Source organism: Sarcophilus harrisii, chromosome 4, assembly GCF_902635505.1.
Source record: "Sarcophilus harrisii chromosome 4, mSarHar1.11, whole genome shotgun sequence".
NCBI lineage: Eukaryota > Metazoa > Chordata > Mammalia > Dasyuromorphia > Dasyuridae > Sarcophilus > Sarcophilus harrisii.
In genome coordinates this window covers 123,833,675-123,856,375 of record NC_045429.1, presented here as the reverse complement: position 1 = coordinate 123,856,375, position 22,701 = coordinate 123,833,675, and the positions used below count along the sequence as shown (strand labels likewise).

The window sequence follows — 22,701 nt, the reverse complement described above, 5'->3', positions numbered from 1 at the left end:
GTATTGTTGTTACAAATGAACTTTGCAAATCTTAAAGTATTACACAATATGAATTATTATTGTGATTACTATATAGGGCTCTCTCTTCTGAAACCCTTGTCTTCATTTGACAACCATGAAGTAACATCATGTGGATACCTAAAATTTTTAGTTTCTTTGCTCCATCTTATGGAGATGTCCTAAGTTATTTCTGATACTTTCATTTTCCCAAAAATGAATTACTAGGTAGCCACTGGATTGATTATTCATTCTGAGAAATCTCAGGAAATTTTCTGTAAGATCTTAGATTTTTGATCCTTAAAGACAGCATATCTCCTGATTGTTCATATCAAGTTGGGATATGGCTGCCCTGATTGCTCTTAGAATTATAATTGACAACACCTTGATATGACTAGTACTTGATCTCTTTTCTTTATAGAATACTAGAAGGTGTTTTTTTCTTAGAGATTTCACTTTTGCTTTCTATAGAAAAAGCCTTGAATCTTCTGGGTAGTTTCAACAGTTGCCCTTCTTTCCTTCATTTACTATGTCATTCCTACTATCTTCCAGACTTCTGATACAAGTTTGGATTCTGCTGTGTTTCCTCGCTTTTTTCTATTGTTATCTGGAGGGCTTTTTTCTTATTTGTGATCAGCATATTCCTGTCAATGTCAAAGCAAAAAGGGCTGTCTGATACAAATCTCTAGAAAAACAATTTCCTCCAGAGATGATATTAAAACACATGATTCTTCATTAGGTAGAAGAAGAAAAGCTACAGTTGTTGGATATTGTGTTTTCTCTGAGATATGAATAATGTGATAAACTGGTTTTGCTCAGTTGTTTTTCTGTGTTACAAGAGAGAGTTCTATGGAATTCTAGGGTATACTGTGGAATGACTACTGTATAAAAAACCAAAAGTAATAAAATAACCAGAAAGAAAAAAAAGAAATGCCACTTTCAGAAACTTTTTTCATTTTCCTTTCTCTCTGAAATTTGAGGTTGTCTACTTGCTAGTTGCTTTTTCTTTGTGGAACCACCTACTATTCTGTTCCCCGATTAAGGCTTGTTTTTATATTGGACTTTTGCTTCGGGGGAAATTTCCTCAATTTGGTGGTAAGGTCCTTCAGGGCATAGGATAAATTATATTCTACTTTGGACAACTCACAAGCTTAACAGTATCTTAAATGTTGTAGATATTGGGTTAACATTTAGTGATAGAATGCTTATACAATCACATAAAGAATGAATAAATCTGAATTAATGTTGTTGAGTTATATTTCCAGAACACAACAACAGGCATTAGAAAGGAGAATAACAGAACTGATGAAACCTATTTCATCTTACACTGAGCAAGTTACTGATGCGTGATGGTAAGGCTGATTTATGGTAACTCTTATAATCACAACAACTTGTCTTTTTACCTCCTGAGTTTTGCTTATTTCTAAAAATATTATTTTACAACTGAATATGAGAGGATAAGTGAGGGTGGTCCATAAAAACGTTTTCTGAAAATGATTGAAATGACTAGAAAATCTTCTCAACATCCACAAACTTGTTTTTAATACTGTTTATTCCCGAGGAGTAGCATGCCAGGAATGTATATATTATTTTTGTGACTATGACTAGAAGTTTCCAAGACTTAATATACCGCGTACTTCCCATAGACAACAAGCAAAGTAGAATTCACAGCAGTAAACAATTGAACATGTCATTTCATTTTCAGAATTGTTACCTTTCAAGGTAGCTTTCTTAAGAACCTTCATGGCATAAAGTTGTCCAGCATCTGAACCCTTGATCTTCCTTACAAGAAACACCTGAAGAGAGAAAACATCTATAGTCATTGGACAGACAACTTAATGAAGAATGTATGTGTCATAGAAACAAAGAATAAGTTGAAAAACAAGCACTCTCTTCCAGTCTAGCAAGAAAGGATTGAATTTAGTAGCAAATTATTAAGGATTAATAAGAAAAATATTGCATTGTATATTTTCTTAAATCTTACTTTAATCTGTATCACTGTTTTAAATACATTACTCATAATTCCACTCACTGCTTACATTTTATGATTTTAGCAAAAATCTTAATTTATTTTGATTTTTTTAAATTTAAAAATGGATATTGGGTCACTCAATAAGCCTACAGTATGCCAAGCACTATGTTAAGCACTAAAAATGAAAGGAAATTCCTCCCAAGCACCCCCAAAAACAGTTCATGCTCTCACAGTGCTCACAGACTTCTCACAGGAGATAGTATGCAAACAACTGTGTACAAACAAAACTGATTATAGGTTAAGTTGGAGATAAGAAGCAATAAGAACGCACTAAGATTAAGAGGAATTAAGAAAGGCGTCTTTTAGAAAGTATAATTTTAGCTGAGACTTGAAAGAATCAAGGGACAGAAATGAGAAAGGAGAGAATTCCAGGCATGAGGGACATAGGATGAAAATATCCAGACTCTGCAGACAGTCTCATGTAGAGTGGAAAAGTAATAGTTCAGGTGTGACAAAAATTGCCCAGAACCAAAAGTTTGAGGGTTAGAAAGGATCTCAGTGGCCATTTAGTCCTTAGAAATAATCCCTACTACAACATACTCAACAAATGGTCATCCAACCATTTCTTGAAGACTTCCAGTGAAAGGAAACCCACTACATCTAGAGATAGCCCATTCTACTTTAGGGCAGCTCTTGTTGTTCAGAAGTTTCTTTCCTATCATGAAGCCTGAATTTGTCTTCTTGGAAATTTTACATTTTGCACTTTGTTTTACTCTCTGGAACCCAGTAGAAAAAGTCTCTTTTCTGCTTTGGAATCCTTCAAATACTTGAAGACAGCTGTCGTGTAACCCCTGAATTTTCTCTTCACTAAAGTCACTAAAGTCCTCTCTTCACTGGAACTGCCAAACATTCAATCTCTATTACAGAAAATGCAACTCTGGTGGACTCGTCAAGTAGTCTGAACGCCAAATGTAAATTTACCTAAAAGACTACTTTCTAAAGAATTAGTGCAAGGCAAGCACTCCTGGAGGTCAGGAGAAATTGTACAAAGACATTCTCAAGGTCTGAAAAACTTTAGTATCCATTATAAGACAAGGGAGATTCTGGCATAGTACTGATCAATATGGTGAGTGTGCATCTAGGATTGTGCTCTACAAGCACATCACAATCACAGTTGACCCAAAAAAATGTGAGATGGACAAATCTAGAGACATTTCCATCCCTAATATTCAAAGACTATTTGTGCTTGACCTGTGGCAGAGCCTTCTGAGATTGTATTGGATAATTACAGGGGATTGATGATGAAGAATGGTATCTATCTTTTTTTAAGAGAGTTAATATGCAGAAAGAATTTGGACATAAATAAATTCCCACATTGTCTTTCTTAATGATACAATTGTTTATATATATATATATAATATGTATATTATATATAATATACATATATATATATAAAACGTTTCTTTTCCTTTCTTTTCTTTTAGAGGGTGGGAGAGAAAACAAAAGGTTGTTAATGAAAAAAAAAAACCCATACACAAACCTTTTAGTAAATCTTGACAGAAAACCTTAGTAGAGTTGTTTTTCTTTCTTTCTTTCCCCCCCAAAAAATTATATCAATCATAAGATCTAGAGTTGGAAGGTAACCCAGAGATGATTTGGTCTAAATATTTCATATTTTAGAAGAAGAAAGCGGTCTAGGATGATAAAGTGATGGCCAATATCACACAGATTGTCAATACCAGAACCAGTACTGGCCCCAGGTCCTATATCTTCACATTTTTTTCACATCACCAGGCTGTGGATGACTGAGCAAAGGTCTATAACGAACATCTAAGACTACAGACCTGAGATAATTGTGGTATAAACACAATCTTTCAGAAGGAGCTTCCAGAACATAGACTAATCTTTTAAATATCATCTTCAAGAACCCAGAAATCACTACTAGATGCTAATGATTAATTAGTCTTCAACAAGAAACTGAAGACCTTATGTAAACCAAAACTGAGGGCTTCAAAAAAGCTAGATTTGGAAAACAAAGAACTAGTGTCAAAAATGTTATCTGAGAATATATTTTGAATTTCTGAACCACAACTTAAAATATAGGAATTATGATCTCTTGGTCAGGAATAGTGTACTGACAAAATATATTTGCTCTGAAGGTTGCAAATTTAATTGAAAAAGTTTTAAAATGGAAAATGAATAAGAAAGGAAAAGACTGCTTAAGTGTTACCTACCAACCTAGAAACCCCAGAGAATAGGTACAATTTAGCATAAAGGTAGAAAAATAGACAAGAAACTCAGAAAATCATAGACAACACATATCTGACAAAGAGCTCAAGATAAAAAAAATCTAGTCAATTGTTATTTATTTCTTACAGTTGAGAGTTTTATTTTTTGGGGGGTGGGGATGGGGAAGGAAGTGGATAGTGATAATGATGCAAAAATGATGAAAGAAAATCATAATAATGAAATGTTGGGAAAAACATATAGAAGAGGCATCAAACAATTCAGAAAGGGTTAACAATCAGGTTAGTATTAGTGCTATCAAGTTAAATTTGTCATGTAATGAAACTCTCCAATCTTTTTTTCCCTCCTACATAATGTCCTTTTTTATGTACCTTGCATACGAAAATGTTCAGGTTTGTTTATGTTTGTATAGTTAATGATAAAAATGACATTTTTCTTTTTTTTATTATAACTTTTTATTGACAGAACCCATGCCAGGGTAATTTTTTATATTATCCCTTGCACTCACTTTTGTTCTGACTTTTCTCTTCCCTCTTTCCACCCCCTCCCTTAGATGGCAAGCAGAATTATACATGTTAAATATGCTATAGTATATCCTAGATACAATATATGTGTGCAGAACCAAACAGTTCTCTTGTTGCACAGGAATAATTGGATTCAGAAGATAAAAATAACCTGGGAAGAAAAAACAAAAATGCAAACAGTTTACACTCATTTCCCAGTGTTCCTCCTCTGGGTGTAGCTGCTTCTGTCCATCATTGATCAATTGGAACTGAGTTAGATCTTTTCTTTGAATGACATTCTTTTTAAAACAAATGGAGTCTTTCTTGCAAAACTCAAAATGCATAAAAGAGCAACATAAACTACAATCCCACAAATGCAATTGAAAGTAATAATATTCTTTTATATTATCAAACTTTTGGTATATCACCACCCATTTGTGTTATACATTGGATTTTTATTTCTTCTTGCCTCTTCTCTCCTATTTGTATAATTTGGAAATAAACCCCTGGGGAGTGAAAGCTGTTTTGAATCAGCATTGGACAATTTTAATAAAATAGCCATTCAATACTTTGGTTTCCACATTTCGTTATTAGAATTGTCATTTCAGTAGCTCAGAATGCCACATTGCAAGGAAATTAGGAAATTAGTGCAATATACAATATTGAGCAGTCTAGGCTACATGGCATGTCATCTTAAAATGCACTGTACGCTAATACGTATAACTAAATTAAGCAAAATTACCAAACATAAAATTATCTAATTCTAGATACTTGTTAGCTATTTCTCAGTAATGGAAAATTGCTGTTGATCTTCAGTCTCCACCAAAACCAATGAGTCAACTGGGCATCTTATGTTGTTTCAGAGAACATCAACATAATTACTAGCTCCTCTAAAAGAGAGCAGCTTAGGGAAATCAAACCTTCATATTGTACTAATTAAGCTGAATAAGGAAGCTGATTGTCCTTTCTTAGAAGAGAAAATATTTCTTGCTCATATGTGTCATTTGAAGAGCACTAAAAGGGGTTACCTGGCCCTTGAATATTTCTCAGCTGAAATGCTTCAATTAAAAGTCATTCTCATAAGAATATAAGTCTTTCCTCAACTGATAAATATACAAAGGATATGTACAGGCAATTTTTAGATAAAGAAATCAAAACAATTTATAATCAAATGAAAAAATGTGCCAAGTCATTATTGATTATGAAATTAATGCATAATAAGAAATACAAATTAAAACAACTTTAAGATATCCCTTTTTACCTATCAGATTGACTACAATGATATAAAGAAGAAAGTAACAAATGTTGGAAAGAATGTAGAAAAATTAGTACACTAATTTGTTATTGGTGGAATTCCAAACTGATCCATTTTAAAGACCAATCTGGAATTATTCCCAAAGAGTTCTAAAATTGTGTATCCTTTGCCCCCAAAATATCATTAGATCTATTTACAGAGATGATTAGAGAAAAATTAAAAGAACCTGCATATTCTAAAATATTTAAAGCAGCTCTCTTTGTGGTGGCAAAGAATTGGAAATTGAGAGCAGACCCATAAATTGGGGAATAGCTGAACAAGTTGTACATGACTATGATAGAATACTACTGTATTATAAGAAATGATGAGCTGCATAATTTCAGGAAAAAAACATGGATAGACTTGCATGAAATAATGAAGAGTGAAATGAGTAAAATCAAGGGAACATTGTATATAGTAACAGCAATATTGTTTTAAGAATAACATTGATAATGTTTATGGCAGCCCTTTTTATAGTGGCAAGAAACTGGAAACTGAGTGGATGCCCATCAGTTGGAGAATGACTGAATAAGTTATGGTATATGAATGTTTTGGAATACTATTTTTTCTGTAAGAAACGACCAGCAGAATGATTTCAGAGAGACCTGGAGAGACTTAAAGTGAACTGATGCTGAGTAAAATGAGCAGAACCAGGAGATCATTGCACACGGCAACAACAAGATTATACAATGATCATTTCTGAAGGACATGGCTCTTTACAACAATGAGATGATTCAGGCCAGTTCCAATGATCTTGTGATGAAAAGATCTTTCATCACAGAGAGGACTGTGTGGGAACCGAGTGCAGATCACAACATAATATTTTCACTCTTTCTGTTGTTGTTTGCTTGCATTTTATTTTTTCTCATTTTTCCTTTTTTGATTTGATTTTTCTTGTGCAGCAAGATAATTATACAAATCTGTATGCGTATATTAGATTTAGCATATTTTTTTTTTTACTATGTTTAACATATATTGGATTACTTGACATCTAGGGGAAAGTGGCGGGGGTGGGGGAAGGCGTGGAAAATTGGAATACAAGGTTTTACAAGAGTTAGTGTTGAAAAATTATTCATGCATATGTTTTGAAAATAAAAAGCTTTAATAAAAAATAACTGAGTGAATAATTCATTTTGGCTATTATAAATTACCAAATTAATTACAAAGGGCATATGAAGGAAGACACTGAATATTGATAAATAGATGTATAAAATAATCTCAACATATATGTATATAAATACACACACTACATATATAATTTTTATATCTAATGGTAGCCATCTATAGGGTGGGAGGAGAAGAGGAAAAAAAGAAATGTACATGATAATTTTATTATATTTTTTTAAAAAGAATAGCAAGTTGTACATAATAGACTTGTAGTTTCATGGTGCAATAAATGAAAATTTAAAAAAAAAAACTTATTTCCTATGTAAAAAAAAGTTTCTTCCTGCATCCTTATTTAGGAAAATCAAATATGTAGGGGGAAAAGATAGTGGATATGAGATGGGGAAGGTAATATCTTTTTGGATTATTCTGGATCATCTGATCTCTTTGTTCTCTAAATTCCCATAGGACTAATTGTTTGGGCAATTCATTATGTATTTAATCACATAATGTCTTATATACTAGGGTTCAGTAAAAGGATTAATGGATTTGACATTGATTTTCCCTAGAGCCCCTGTATTTAAATCTTCATTTTTGATCCTGGGCAAATCATTTAATTCCATTTGCCTCAATTTTTTCATCTGTCATATGAGTTGAATAAGGAAATGGCAAACCACTCCAGTATCTTTGCCAAGAAAAGCCTATGGACAGTATAGTCCACTGAGTCACAAGGATTTGGACGTGACTGAATAACAAGAAGAGGTCCTAAAAGAAGAAAGTTGAGAGAAAGAGAAAGAAAAAAGAAAGTTAAGAGAAAGAAAGTGAAACTGAGACAGACTATGTAAGGACATGTCAGTAAGAGTTGGAATGTTATGTACAGAGAACAGAAAATATTTCAGTTTGTTTGAAGCTGAAGTAACTGAAAGGGAGGAAAGTATAGATAGAAGCCATATTGTCAACGATTTTAAATTTCAACAGATATATGTTTGTATTTGATTCTAAGTTTTTGAGTAGAAGAATTTAATGGCAAGAGCTATGGTTTATGAATGTTGTTCTGACAGCTTTGTGGAGCATGGATTGAAGAAGAGAGATGCTCTTCGGAGACCAATTAAGGAACTATTGGGAGAGATCAGGCAAGTAGTGACCAGACCCTGAATTAAATTGATGGCCATGTGATAAAAAAAAAAAAAGGAATAGATGTTAGTGATGTGGAAATAGGAGAACTCAAAATAAACTGAGTTTATTTTTTTGGCAAATAATATTTTCTTGATGTAAAAATCATCAATAATTTCATAAGTTTTGAATTTTTATATGTTGGTTTCACTTCAAGTGAGGCATATACTCATTATGGATAACAAAAGCATGTCATTATTCTTCAGTTTAATGCCATCAAGTTGCATTATACTCTAACTAGAGATCTTCACTAGAAAAATTCCACTGGGTTTAACTACATATTGGTACTATATGTAGTCTGCTTAATAGATATGTACATATATCTTTATATGTGTATATGTTTACATATGTACACATAATTACCTGGTTACAAAATTTTATTATACACTATACTATAATTGAAATATAGGTGTATACATATACAAACATACATAAATTATGAAGTGTTTATTATTCTTCCACTTCTCATGCTGGGAAAAAAAATCAAACTGTTGGTAACAAACATATGTAGTTAGAAAAAAACAAATTCTTGCATTGATCATGTCCAAAAATAGATGTCTTTTTCTGCCACTTGAATCTAACATGTTTTTATGAGGAGATGGGTAGTCATTTTCATCACTGGTCTCCTAGAATCCTGGTCAGTTATCATGTTAATTGGGGTTTTTTAAGTCTTTTATAAGTCTTCATATATATATATTTACAATGTTGTAGTTATTGCTATTAAAAACAACAACAACAAAGTAATTAACTGATAATGAAACTGCACTTTATGCTGTGGGAGGAGAATGGGAGTATCTTTTTCTCTCCCTTCATTCTTATTGTCCCAGCTACCTAGGCAGTGACAGTTTCAAGGGCATTTTTTTCTTCATTCAAGTGGAAATTATCCTCTAGAGATTTAGTCCTATATTTACTCTTTGCACAGAAAGCATCTCTGCAATCTCTTCTTACGTCAGACACTAAATAGGATTCAACCTTGAGATAAAAGCAACATCTCTAATAATATAAGGATCATTCAATTACTGGGCTAATAGAACCAAACTTATCAAAATATTTCATTGTCCTCATCCATGAGATTCTGTAAATATCTTGACTACTGAGTATTGATTGCTCAATTGATAAGGTACCCCAAACATATTTAATGAGTTGAGCTGATTTTTCTTTGAACTACCTGGTCAAGGTATCATTAATAAGGTATGACACAACAAATATTGAAGGACAAAGTACAAAAGTGCTTACTCATCCCTACAATTCCATATTGTTTCATTTATTGTTCTCAGAAAAAAAAATCCTTTTCTCTCTCTTTTATAACATCATCTGCAAATGGCAAAACACACTGAAGCCAGCCTTCTATTCTCTTAGGGCTGTTTGAGTAGAGGAACATTTAAAAAAATAATTTCATTTTTTCATTTCCATAAATACAGATCTACATAAATATTCCACATCTCATAAAAAAAATTTCTTCCACCCCCCACTTTGATCCTGTTGATGAGTTATTTCTGACAGTTCCATTTTTAAGAAAGAACCAGACCAGACATTTTTTTATTCTCTAGACTTTGCTACCAATTTCCCATTAATCCCTTTCATGTGTTACCTTCCCTCTTTAAAATGTAAGATCCTTGAGGGTAAGGAATGTCTTTATTTTTACTTATATTTCTATCCCTAATGTTTATTTAGCACATAGTACCTGGAACATTGTAAATGTTTTAACAGATGATTGTTCTTGCTATAGGGAAAGAAAAACACATGCCATTGAGTAAATGCACCAGAAAATATAATTATGTTGCTCAAAAAAGATTAAATACAACATTAACATAAGCTTTATTCTACAATTCAAACAGGGGTCAACTGTGGTTTTGTCACATCAAAGTTCTATGAAAAAAGATTCATGTTTAAGCATAGCAACTTTGAAAAGTCAGAAGCCTTATTATATTTGAGGCAGTTAGCCCTAAGATACACAGTTTATTTAAGGTTCATATGTCCCAGAAATCCTTGTTGTTGCCAGTTGTCACTCTGACAGAAGGATATATACTCAGGATATACACAGAACAACATGAAACATGAATAGGTCTCCAGGGATATTTTAGATGCTCTGTGGTCCCACCTGTCACCATAATTGAAAAGCATTTATGAGAGTCTATGGAGTATGGACATGGCACTATTCAAGACACCTGTTGTTGTTTTTTTCCTCAGTTCCTGACAGGAAATAACCTTCACAGCTGCAGATTACAAGGCTGCCTGAACTCCAGAATGCTGTTTCATCAAGAAAGGCCACTTATGTAACCAAAGCCTAGCTCTTCCAAGGAAACTGGTTCATCTCACCGATAAGCCAATAACCTGAGCAAGTACCAGAGGACAAAAATCCTAGCATCTGTTTATCTTAGTTCAAAATTGAATGAAGAAAGAAAAGGATTATTTTTAGGTCATTCATCTAGAGTTTAGTAATTAGAACTAGAAGTAGACTACCCCTAACTCCAAAGGATTCCTTAGGCTACAATTTTTTATAATAACTTTTTATTTTTCCAAATACATGCAAAGATGGTTTTCAACTTCATCTTTGCAAAACTTTGTGTTCCAAATTTTTTCCCTTTCTTCCCTCCTTCCCCATTTCCTAGACAACAAGAAATCCAATTTAAGTTAAATATGTGCAATTCTTCTAAACATATTTCTAGATTTGTCAAGCTGTGCAAGAAAAATCAGATTAAAAGGGGAAAAATGAGAAAAAACCCAAGCAAACAAACAACAAAAACACAAAGGGTGAAAATACCATGCTTTGATCCACATTCAGTCTCTATGGTTCTTTCTCTGGATGTGGATGGCTCTTTCCCTAACAAGGCTATTGGAATTTCTTAGGTAACAGTTTCAGGAAAATAATTTCATTGTCAATAAATGATATCTCAATCATAATATATCACAATGATAATTCTGTCTGTTGTATTCTGGAAAATGGCTAATAACAAAGCTGAAGAATACACCATATTAGTAGTTTCAGAGTAGGTTAGAATCATATCACTATTTAAATGTCACTACCAAATACCATTTTCTCTCTAGTATTGATCATTTTAGATCTACACTAGAAAAGGTTTTACATTAAATCCATCTTTAAAAAATGGCTAAAGAATCCCACCCACTTCCCCTCCCAAAAATAGCCATTAACTTACTTTTTATAGTCATTGTAAATGATAAAAATGTCTTGAAATTATTCCATATCGATACAAATACCCTCTTTTCCTATTTATCTACTAGGTTGCTAATCATTGCACAAATAAGCTAGTCATCTTAGTATATAGTTTCAGGATCTTGGTCAACTCACAGGCTTGCCTGGGATCTAGAAGGTTATCAAAGTGAACTAAAGAAAATGGTGTGACCTTTGCTCTACCCAGGTCATCTATTTGTGGAAGTTTCACAGGAGACAATGATATCCAAATAGATGGGAAAGTTCTAAAGGCTTGCTAGAGGTTCTAATGAGTTACAAGCAATTTCTAGGTGAATTTGGTTGAACCAATAATCAGATAAGATTAGTTTATATCAAATAGAAAATTTTCATGATTCCAGGGAACTCAAGAGAGTTTATAAGAATTGTGGGTCACTTCTTATTTTTCTTCTGTTCTCTTCCAAAGTATAAATGAAAGCAGGAATAAGGGACATAGAATAAGTTTATGAAGAAAGGTTACTATTATGGCAAAGGACCTCAAGTTCATTGCCATCTGAGCCTTGTTTAAGTAAACTGCAGATGTTTAGCTTGAGCAGTGAAAACTATGAGAAATCAGTAACTATCTTTAAGGATTTCAAGAACTATCATATAGAAATGAGATTACACATGTACTATTTGGTTCTGAAGGTAGATGTAAGAGCAATGAGATCTATGTCAGAGGACTTGGGTTCTGGCACTTACCTCTGTGATTTAAGGTATGATACTTAATCTTTCTAGGCCTTAAGTTTTCTATCCATAAAACGAATAAAATTGGACCAGACAGCCTCAGATATTCCTTGCAACTCTAACCTAAACAGACAAATTTAGATGAGTCAAGTCTAAATTCCTAAAGAAGTACTTCCTAACAATTAGAGCTGAACAAATTTGGAATGGGCTCACTTTGGGAATGACAGATACATTCTTTCTGGCAGTCTTTCAGCAAAGATTGGATGATCATTTGTGTATGCTTTATTTGGGATTCTTTTTCAGGTATGGGTTAGACTGGAGAGCCACTGATATTCCTTTCATATAAAAAAAAAATCCTGTGATTCTATGGGGAAAAAATGATAACCTTGACTCACCTCTTTGTTTTTATAATTCAATTAGAAAACCTTGGGAACAAATGAAAACCTATGGCCAGAAATAGGGAAAAAAAAGAGAAAGGAAAAGCATTTCTGTAAATCATCAGATGTCTGCTTAAGGTATCATCAGCATAGGTAATAGAAAAGAGAAATCATGGATTTTTTCAGGAAGAAAAATGGTCTTAAACAAAGCAGTGATTTTGTGAATTCCTCCCTGTTTTTTATCAGCTGATCTTTGAATTTAAGAATTGCAACAAATTCTGAAATGAACCATGTGTTACATGGAATAAGATTATGTTTCATAAGTTTCCTTCCTTTTAATATCAATTACAGTAATATAATAATAAGGAAACCTTTTGGGGCATCATACACTTCTCAGACAAATTAACAAAAAAAAAACAAACCTTAATCATTACTTTGTGTGTACTGACTTCCTTGTTGTTTTTTTTTTTTTTTTAATTAAAGCTTTTTTATTTACAAAACATAGGCATGGGTAATTTTTCAAAGTGAAAACCTTTTGTTCCAAAACTTCCCCTTCTTCCTTCCACCCTCCCCCCCTTCCCTAGCTGGCAGGTAGTCCAATAAATGTTAAATATGTTAAAATATATGTTAAATCCAATATATGTACACATACTTATACAGTTATCTTGCTGCACAAGAAAAATCAGATCAAGAAGGAAGGAAAAAACTGAGAAAGAAAACAAAATGCAAGCAAACAACAGAGTGAGAATGCTATATGGTGGTTCACACAGTTCCCACAGTCCTCTCTCTGAGTGTAGCTGGCTCTCTTCATCACTGAACAAGTGGTACTGGTTTGAATCATCTTATTGTTGAAAAGAACCTCTTACATTAGAAACAATCATCGTATAGTCTATTGTTGCTGATCTCCTGCTTCTGCTTATTTCACTTAGCATCAGTTCATCTAAGTCTCTCCAGGCTTCTCTAAAATCATCCTGCTGGTTGTTTCTTACACAACAATAATATTTGTAACATTTGTATGCCATAATTTATTCAGCCATTCTCTGACTGATGGGCATCCACTCAGTTTCCAGTTTCTAGCCACTACAAAAAGGGGTGCCACAAACATTTTTGTGCATATAGGTCCCTTTCCCTCCTTTAAGATTTCTTTGGGATATAATCCCGGTAGAAATATTGCTGCATTAAAGGGTATGCACAGTTTGATAACTTTCTGAGCATAGTTCCAAATTGCTCTCCAGAATGGTTGGATCTGTTCACAATTCCACCAACAATGTATCAGTGTCCCAGTTTTCTCACATCCCCTCTAACATTGGTCGTTATAGTTTCCTGTCATCTTAGCCAATCTGACAGGTATGTAATGGTATCTCAGAGTTGTCTTAATTTGCATTTCTCTGATCAATAGAGATTTGGAGCATCTTTTCATATATCTACAAATAGTTTCAATTTCTTCATCTGAAAACTGTCTGTTTGTTTCCTTTGACCACTTATCAATTGGAGAATGGTCTGAACTATTAAAAATTTGAGTCAATTCTCTATATATTTTAGAAATGAGGCCTTTATCAAAACCTTTGAATTTAAAAATGTTTTCCCAGTTTATTGCTTCCCTTTTAATCTTGTCTGTATTAGTTTTGTTTGTGCAAAAACTTTTTAACTTAATATAATCAAAATTATCTATTTTGTGAACAATAATAGGTTACAGTTCTTCTTTGGTCGCAAATTTCTTCCTCCTCCACAGATCTGAGAGCTAAACTATTTTATGTTCTTCTAATTTGTTTATAATATCATTCTTTATGTCTAGATCATGAACCCATTCCTCCCTATTTTTTATCAGCTCATCTTTCAAATTCTGAAATGAACCATGCGTTACATGGAATAAGATTCTGTTTTATAAGTTTCCTTTGCTTTAATATCAGTTAGAGAAACATAATAACAAAATCTTTTAGGGGATTATACAATTCACAGACAAACAAATTAAAAAAAAAAACCCTTAACCATTACTTTGTGTGTATTGCCTTCCAATAATGCCAATTTAAAACCATTACTTTGTGTGTATTGACTTCCAATAATGTCAATTTAATATGTGTTTACTAATAGTAACAACAATAAGAACTATACAATGTTTCCATTATGTCCCTATGGAATCTTGTTAACTTTACAGAAATTCTCTGCAATATCTAACACTTCTTTACCTTACCTTTCCATAAGAGCCTTGCCCTAAAACTTTCAGGAGCTCGAATTGGGAAGGGTCTGCCTTTTCAAATCCTTCTTTTACATGATGGCTGATGTCAATTTCCTTCACAATGCCTTCTTCCTATAAGAGACAGGGGAACATGGATTAAAAATGAAACAAACTAGTTTTGTTATAGTTTTTGTGCAACATATTACATTCAAAAGGAAGCAAGGAAAAACAAATTATTTCCTGATTTTAGAAAAAGAGATCTTGCTGGTAGGAAAATACAATGAATCTTGACCTTAAAACATAGAAGCAAATTATCACCATGAATTTATCACTTCTGTTTTTATCACTCAGCTTGTCAATTCTTTTTTACTTGCATATATTCTTTCCCCATCCCACCCCTATATGTTTTTTTCTTCACATTATACCTGCTAACATTTTATAATTTTCCTCTTTGTCACTTTGAAAACAGCTATTATCAATGGTCTTCTTGGCAAGAAAACATTCAATCATTTCATGAACTATACCCCTTTCAGACTTTGCTTCCTAAAAGCCATTCTTTCATTAAAAAATTTATTGAACCTCTTCTGTGTGAGCCGCACCCAGTGGTAAACATCAAAAGTAACAAGAATAGCAACACTCTAAAGGGATACCTAAAGTGCTTTGAAAAACCAGTTTTCACAGTATTTTTATTTACTCCATTCACCTTTTTAAAAAAAATACTGTACATATTTATGTATACACACATACACATGTGTTTGTGGTCAGTCTATTTTTTTCTATCTATTATCAAGTATTAGGATTCACCCTGTTTTCTAGAGCTAATGTCCAGCAAGTAAGCTGTGTCCTGAATTTGGCATAATAACAATCCTTGAGCTCATCCTTTGGATGATCTCAGCCTTAGCAAAATCCTTGTTTCATAATGATTGTTTTGATTTGACCAGCATCAGGTGTTTTCTGAACTCAGATAAACATCTGCTATATTGTACATGTTCTAGTCCTGAAACTCTGCTATGAATCAAACTTGTCACATTGTTATTATCCTTCACAGTCAGGGCTACAGCTTATTGTACAGCTATTGGTATTAGTATTGAGATTTTGGTCACACTGGAATGGGTTCCCCCACTAAGGATGGGGCCCTGGCACATGCATCTACACTGCCTCCTTGCTTGCGAACCATTTCCTTCACTTCAAATTTTAAACTTCTATTTGAATTCTGTCTCTCTGTCTTTAGCCTGCTCTGTTCTGCTCTGGCCATCCATAGTTTAGAGGCTGTTTCCATCTGGCTGATTCATTCTTTCTTCTATCTATCTATCTATCCATCCATCTATCCATCTGCCTATCTATAACAGAATGGCCCCTAAATCTGTACAGGGGTCTCCATATCCCTTCCCTTTTCATAGTAACAGTGGTACAGTAAGCAGTAGAAAAAGAACAGATGGCATTTAGAACTACCCAGTTTTTAAATGCCTATAACCATTAATTTAACTTTTAGTGCTCTAAAAAATGATCATTGTTGAATAATTAATGAATTTATACACTACTGAAGTTATTAAATCACATCAGTACCAACATTTTTATGAAAAATTAAACAGAAAAAATAAAGAGGTTGGAACTAAATGAGAAGATGATGGTTCATAAGTTGTTTCAAAAGGAGTTAGTGTAATTGATTCCACTATGTTCTCAATCACAATAAAGCACAGATCGATTCACAGGCTACTTGGTCATTTTCCACTGTAATATTCCTGATGAATGCAAGTAAAGAGACTACCATGGAGATAATTGTAGTTTATGTGGCAACATCTGTCACAGAGACTGAAATAAGAAACAATGAAGAATTTGATAATATTCTCCAAATCAAATTAACACAATTCTTGATATTCTTTGTCTTTAATTTTAGCACAGTTCTAATACATAGTAAATACTTAATAAATACATATTTCTTTCCTCATTCCTTGAATGGTAAGATAGGATGAATAGCAAAAAGGAAAAGGTATATTAGAAAATAGCATTTAGGAATAAGAAATGAAAGGGTTCAAAGGTTTTCAAATAACAAAAACTATAATATATCCTACATATCATATGTTTTTCAAGAGCATTTTACAAATTTTCCAAAGAACAATGGAGAGGTCTATGGTGAACATAAGTATTCTGTAACATATTGTTGTTGTTCAGTCATTTCATACTTTAGTCTTTGTGTCTCTCTTTGGGTTTATTTAGCAAAGATACCAGAGTGATTTGTCATTTCCTTCTCCAACTCATTTTATAGATGAAGAAACTGAGGCAAACAGTGTTAAGTGACTTGTTGAGGGTTACATAGTAACTGTTTGAATCTAGATTTGAACTCAGGTTTTCTTGCTTCCAGGTCCAGTTCTCTATCTACTGTACTACCCAGTTGACCTTGCAACATAGTGCCAATGGTAGTTTGCATGTAAAAATAATGTAAGATATCAAGGAAATGTGTGATTAGGAAAAGAGATGGCTCAGCCTATAAGAGAAGGTGGGGGATAATGGATGAGTAACTCAGGTATGTTATTCATTCACAAAAGTGAAAGTAAGTATGAGATGCTGTTGGGGTTTTCCTGGAGGCAGCCTTATTGAAATAAATAATAACTCCAAAATTGCAGCCAGCTGGTAAAAATGCAAACGTTTATTTCTCCTTCCAAATGCGCCCAGTTAGTTCAGAGACCTATCTCTCTGGTTGGTTCCAAGAGACCTTGATTCTTTGTCCTTGGCTCCTGCCTCTACTTTCTTCAGCCTCCAGCTCAACTCCAACTTGTGGCTTCTCAATCTCCAACTGAGGCGAGTACCCTCCTGTATCTCCCAGAATGCTCTATTTATGCTACTTCTCCAAGAGTGGGATTGTGGGATATCTCCCAGCATGCTCTCTGGCCCTAAGGAAGGTGTGAATTCAGATATCTCTTTCTAGACCCTGAATCTCCCAAACTGTGAACTCCATTGAGTACTTAGATACTTATGAGCTCTCTAAAGGTATGAACACAAGCATTGTTTCCATCAGTATTAGCAACTTACCACCTTGTAAGGATTTGCTCTAAGGTGTGAACCAATAAGCATTGTATCAATTCTATTGAGTTAACACCAGGATTCTGACATCACCCTTGAGTTTTCACCTTGTTTCAAGTTGAGTTGACACTAGGATTCCAACAAGATGCAAAAGTGAAGTACCCACATTGATGAAATCAAAATGACAGATTTTACGTATCATAAGGAACTTCAAAGAATTGTAAAGTTCAAAGAACTTCAAAGTCTGTGGGAGTCAACTATGTAGTCTGCAACACTCCCCAGTAAGCCTCTACCATTTTAAAATGCAATTGGAAAATATTTAACAAAATAAATAAAAATAAAAGAGCATAAATAATGTTAACATGCAATTTTGTAAGTCAATATGTGAATTGCTAGGGATTTTGTATATGGTTTGAAGTCTTCAGTTCTATTTGAGTTTGACTACATCAATTTAGTTTACCTGAGCAGCTGACTTTAATCGAATTTCTTTGCAATTTTCAAACTTGCTTCCATTATTTTATTTGATGCTTTAATAAAACTTTCCTAACATGTGGCCCAATAGCTTTTACTTGAAGATCTCTGGTGAAAAGTAACCCTCCCAGGAGAGATCATTATATATTTGGATAGCTCTCACTATTAGGAAGTGTTTTCCTTATATTGAACCAAAATTTGTCTCTTATTTTACCAGCAAAGTTTTCTCTAAGTATTTGAAGACAATTACCATGTCTCCTTTTAAACTCCACTTTTCTGAGGCTATGCATCCTTATTTCCTTTAACCAATCCTCCTATGACTTTTTTTTCCTAGTTTCTGCACCATTCTGGTGGACTTCCCCTTGGCTTATTCATGCTAATTTTCCAGATGTGTTCCTAACAGAATATAGTGGGATCATTATCTCTCTAGTTCTAAATATTTTGTTATTTCAACCAAAGTATATTAACAATTGGGGAATAATACAAGTTTTCTGTGCATGTTAACTATAACATGATCACAAAGGAAATCCTATTAAATCAATCTCCAGGTTATTTAGAAGAGCATGTTTGTAGGCTGAGGAACTTTGATTTTCCTAATTGAAAAACTTATACCACTACTTAAGATAAAAAATTCAATATCGTGAAGGGATGAATCCCCAATTTAGTAACTTCTGGGAGTTCATTTTTTCTTTTCCATTCATTATTGCCTCAACTACTAGAAGAAAACTTCTGCTATTTAAAGCAACAAAAATAATAACTTTGCTTAATCACACTAAAGGCTCATAATGAAATGATAGCCAACTAAAACTTCCAGAACTTTTTTATAGTAACTGAAGTCTAGTCATGCCTCTTTAGTCCTATAAATTAGCAGCTGATTTGTTAAAACATGGGTATAAGACTTAATAGTTATCTCTATTATCTGTATTTTATTTGATTGCCTGTTGAGCATTTAAAAATATTTTTTCATCCTTATTGGATAACAAAAAAAGATTCTTGGAGACACCAGAGGTAAATTCTAAATAATATACATATTCTGGTTTAAGGGCTATCTCCTAAAAACAATAGTATAGTTAGAAGTATGAAATCCTAGAAAAGATAAAAAAAATTAGTTGTTATTGTTTTTTTCCTCTAGTACCAGTGAAATCTAGGGGCTATTTTGATGAAGTTTATGATGAATTTGGAGTGAGATTTTTGTGGAGGGTTGGAAGAGGGGAGTAAGATGTGGGAGAAGCTTGTTGCCTAAAATTTCTTCTTTTTTCCTAACTTTCACTTACTCTACATTGATATTCATAGGAAAAGTTCCAAAACCAATCTTATGAATAATTTTTCCTCAAACAGCTGCAGTTGATTATTGGTTCAAAAAAAAAAAAAGAGTACTTCAAAAAAGATTAAGAAGTTTTTCTAAAGAAGCATTATGGAGAAGAGTATTTGATTTGTATGAAGTGTTTAAATTTGTAAATAACCTTTTTGGGGGGTAATAAAATAAGTGAGGCTACATGAAAGATAGCTTTCAAAGTCATTCATCAACTTCAGCTAAGTAGCTTGATTGAAATTAGCTGAAAATCCTGACATCACTCATATAGACATTGATTAGACGCTCGCAGTCCTCAAACTTTTTAAGTAGGGGGCCAGTTCACTGTCCCTCAGACTGTTGGAGGGCTGGACTATAGTAAAATCAAAAACTTTGTGGGCCTTTAAATAAAGAAACTTCATAGACCTGGGTGAGGGGGATAAACGTCCTCAGCTGCCACATCTGGCCTGCGGACTGTAGTTTGAGGACTCCTGGAAATATAAGCTTCAGTTGGGTTACTGAGTGAAACAATGCCTACAATATGGCAAAACTTGCTCAGCAAAAGAGCTAACTACCCCTAAAAGCTAAGAAGGGTTCTTCTAGGAAAATTCCAGTAGAATTCATGAAAGTATTAGAGAAATGATAGAAAAACACAGAATAATAACCTCCTTGTTGGTCTTCCTCCTTGTCTTTCATTTCCTTTCTCTCCAGTCCATCCTCTATACAACTGCCAAAATGATATTCCCAAAGCATAAATCTGACCATATATGTCATTACTCCATTTAAGAAACTCCAGTGGGTCCCAATTCTCTCCAGATTGAAGATAAATTTCTGTCCACCATTCAGAGCCCTTTACAGTCTGGTCCTCCCCTGTCTTTCCAGATTGATTTCACATTATACCTTTTCTCACATTACATTTTCTCACACATTTCACATTGTGGGAGTTAGGGATGCAGTGTACCCCTTCAATTCTGGAAAAATTGCATAAATTTTTTGACTCTCCCTTCATACCAGAGAATAAGTTTGAATGTTTTCTTTTATAGGTATTTGCACCACATTCTTGTAAAATTTGGGCTATTTAGTCATATTTTAACTAAAAATAATTTGTTTATCAATGGTATTGAAAGATAACATGTTGATATTATACCATACTTTAAATGTACTTTATGCATTTCTGAGTTCTAAACTTTTTTCTGTTATCTGCTGGCTTTTATGTGTTGCTTGCAGCTTCTGGAAACTCCTCCCAAATTTCCATTTAATTTCTTATGCCAACCTGAAATATATTGAAACAACGACAGGGAAAGTTTTGATGTGAAAGAGATAAATGTATGTTCCAAGCCAACTATCTTATTTTCTCCATGAATGCTGCCCTCCCTTCTTACTTTTACTTCTTAAATCCACAACTTTAACCAAACTTTAGTCCAAGCATCACTCCTGAGTGATTCCCTCTTAGTGATTTCCTCTTTCAGTTCTAAGTCTTTTCCCACCAATCACTTGCTATTTACTTAGTTATATACATGTTGTTTTGATTTCAGTAGGATATCCACTCCTTGAATTTTAGGGACTGATTCCTTTTTTTGCCTATCTTCTCCAGTGCCTACAAGTTCTATCAGTTCCTTAAGAAAGTGCTTATTTAGTTGATCTTAAGATAGACCAGTAGCTTATAATAAGGAATATGAGTTTCTTTTCAGTTCTAAAAGTCACAAGCTATATTTTCCTGTATCAAAGTACATAACAGAATCATAGATCAGCCATAAATATGAAACTTGAGGCTTTTATATTTGAAAAAGGAAATTCATTCACAAGCTTTTATGTAGTCTAAGAAGTAATTGTGAAGACAAATAATTAATGGATAAAAATTCTTATATATCACAAGCATTTTGTAATACATATTTTACCATGCTTATCATAGAACAATAGATTTCCACATTTTAAAACTTTTTTTCTCTTCAGACTTCCTGAATTTGCTTCAACATTCATTTCTTATCTCCAAGGGCTATTTGCATCTGATTGTCAATCTCAATTTCCCAATGGGGACTGAGGGAGATCAGGGAAATTTTGTGCATATTACCTATGGTATAGCCTATGAAGAAAACTTGACTAAATTAGTCTTCATGTTATTAAGCAGCAGAGGATGCTATCCAAGAAACTTTGCTTTCCTACTGGAAAAACTTATTCCAATGTTAAAACAAAAAAAAATTCAGTATCACACTAGGATAAATCTTCACATTAACAAATGCTACATATATTTTTCTTTCCATTTATCCTTGCTTCTTCAATATTGGAATTTCTGTTATTTAAATCTCTCTTATTTAAATACACAAAACAGAACAATAATACAAAATGACTTTTCTCTGCCAATGCATAACATACATCAATAGATCCATTAACATACTCTATTGATGGTATGTCACATGTATAAATAATAGAGAATCAAAAATTTCTTAACTAAAAAAGCTTCAGGGATGGAGCTGTCTAGAAAATGGAATTGCTCATAAGAATGATAATATTTCAAATTTATTCATGTATTGTTGAAAATGTCCTAATATGATGAATTCATTGCACCCTACATTTCTGAGAGTCTACAGCAGGTAGAAATGAATCAGTTCCTACTAGTAATATTGGAGTAGTTTGGGGGATGGGTAGTATGGAATAGAAGAATTGAAAGTCTCCTTTAAGGGGAATTTCTCCGCATTAAAGTCCTTCCAACTCTGAAATTCCATAATATCACGATTCTGCTACAATCATAGAACCACCCAAAGAAGCATAAATTAGGAGGGGAAGCAGCTAGATGGAACAATGAACAGACTGCCCGGGCTGGAATCAGGAAAACCTGATTTCAAAAACTCCCTGATGCTCTTGCTAACTGTATAATCCTGGGCAAGTCACTTAACCTCAGGTTCCTCAACTGTAAAGTGAAGAGTATACAATTCAAAGCTGTTGTGAGGGTCAAAGGAGATAATATTTGTCAACTGCTTAGTACAATGTCAAATAATAGCATGTATTTCTATAATGATATGTGCCAGGTATTGTGCTAAAGGCACTACAATTATAATCACTTTTGATTTCCACACAGCCCTGGGAAGTAGGTGCTCATGTCCATTTTACATTTTAGGTAACTAAAGAAAATCAGGGTTAAGTGACTTGGTTAGGTCACGTAGTTAATAAGTATTAGCAAATTTGAACTCAGGTCTTTCT

The 22,701-nt window shown here is 33.4% G+C and overlaps 1 protein-coding gene across 3 annotated transcripts in view; it reads right to left on the bottom strand.

The window, feature by feature from the left end:
* Window positions 1–22,701, bottom strand: part of RPS6KA2 (ribosomal protein S6 kinase A2) — a 504,379-nt gene that overhangs the window by 131,338 nt on the left and 350,340 nt on the right. For all 3 annotated transcript variants that reach the window (XM_031937506.1, XM_023503337.2, XM_003769607.3), the window contains 2 exons: window positions 14,736–14,852; window positions 1,712–1,793 (listed from right to left, as the gene is read on the bottom strand). In XM_031937506.1, coding sequence (XP_031793366.1) covers window positions 1,712–1,793; window positions 14,736–14,852 — 199 coding nt within the window. The remainder of the gene's footprint in view (window positions 1–1,711; window positions 1,794–14,735; window positions 14,853–22,701) is intronic.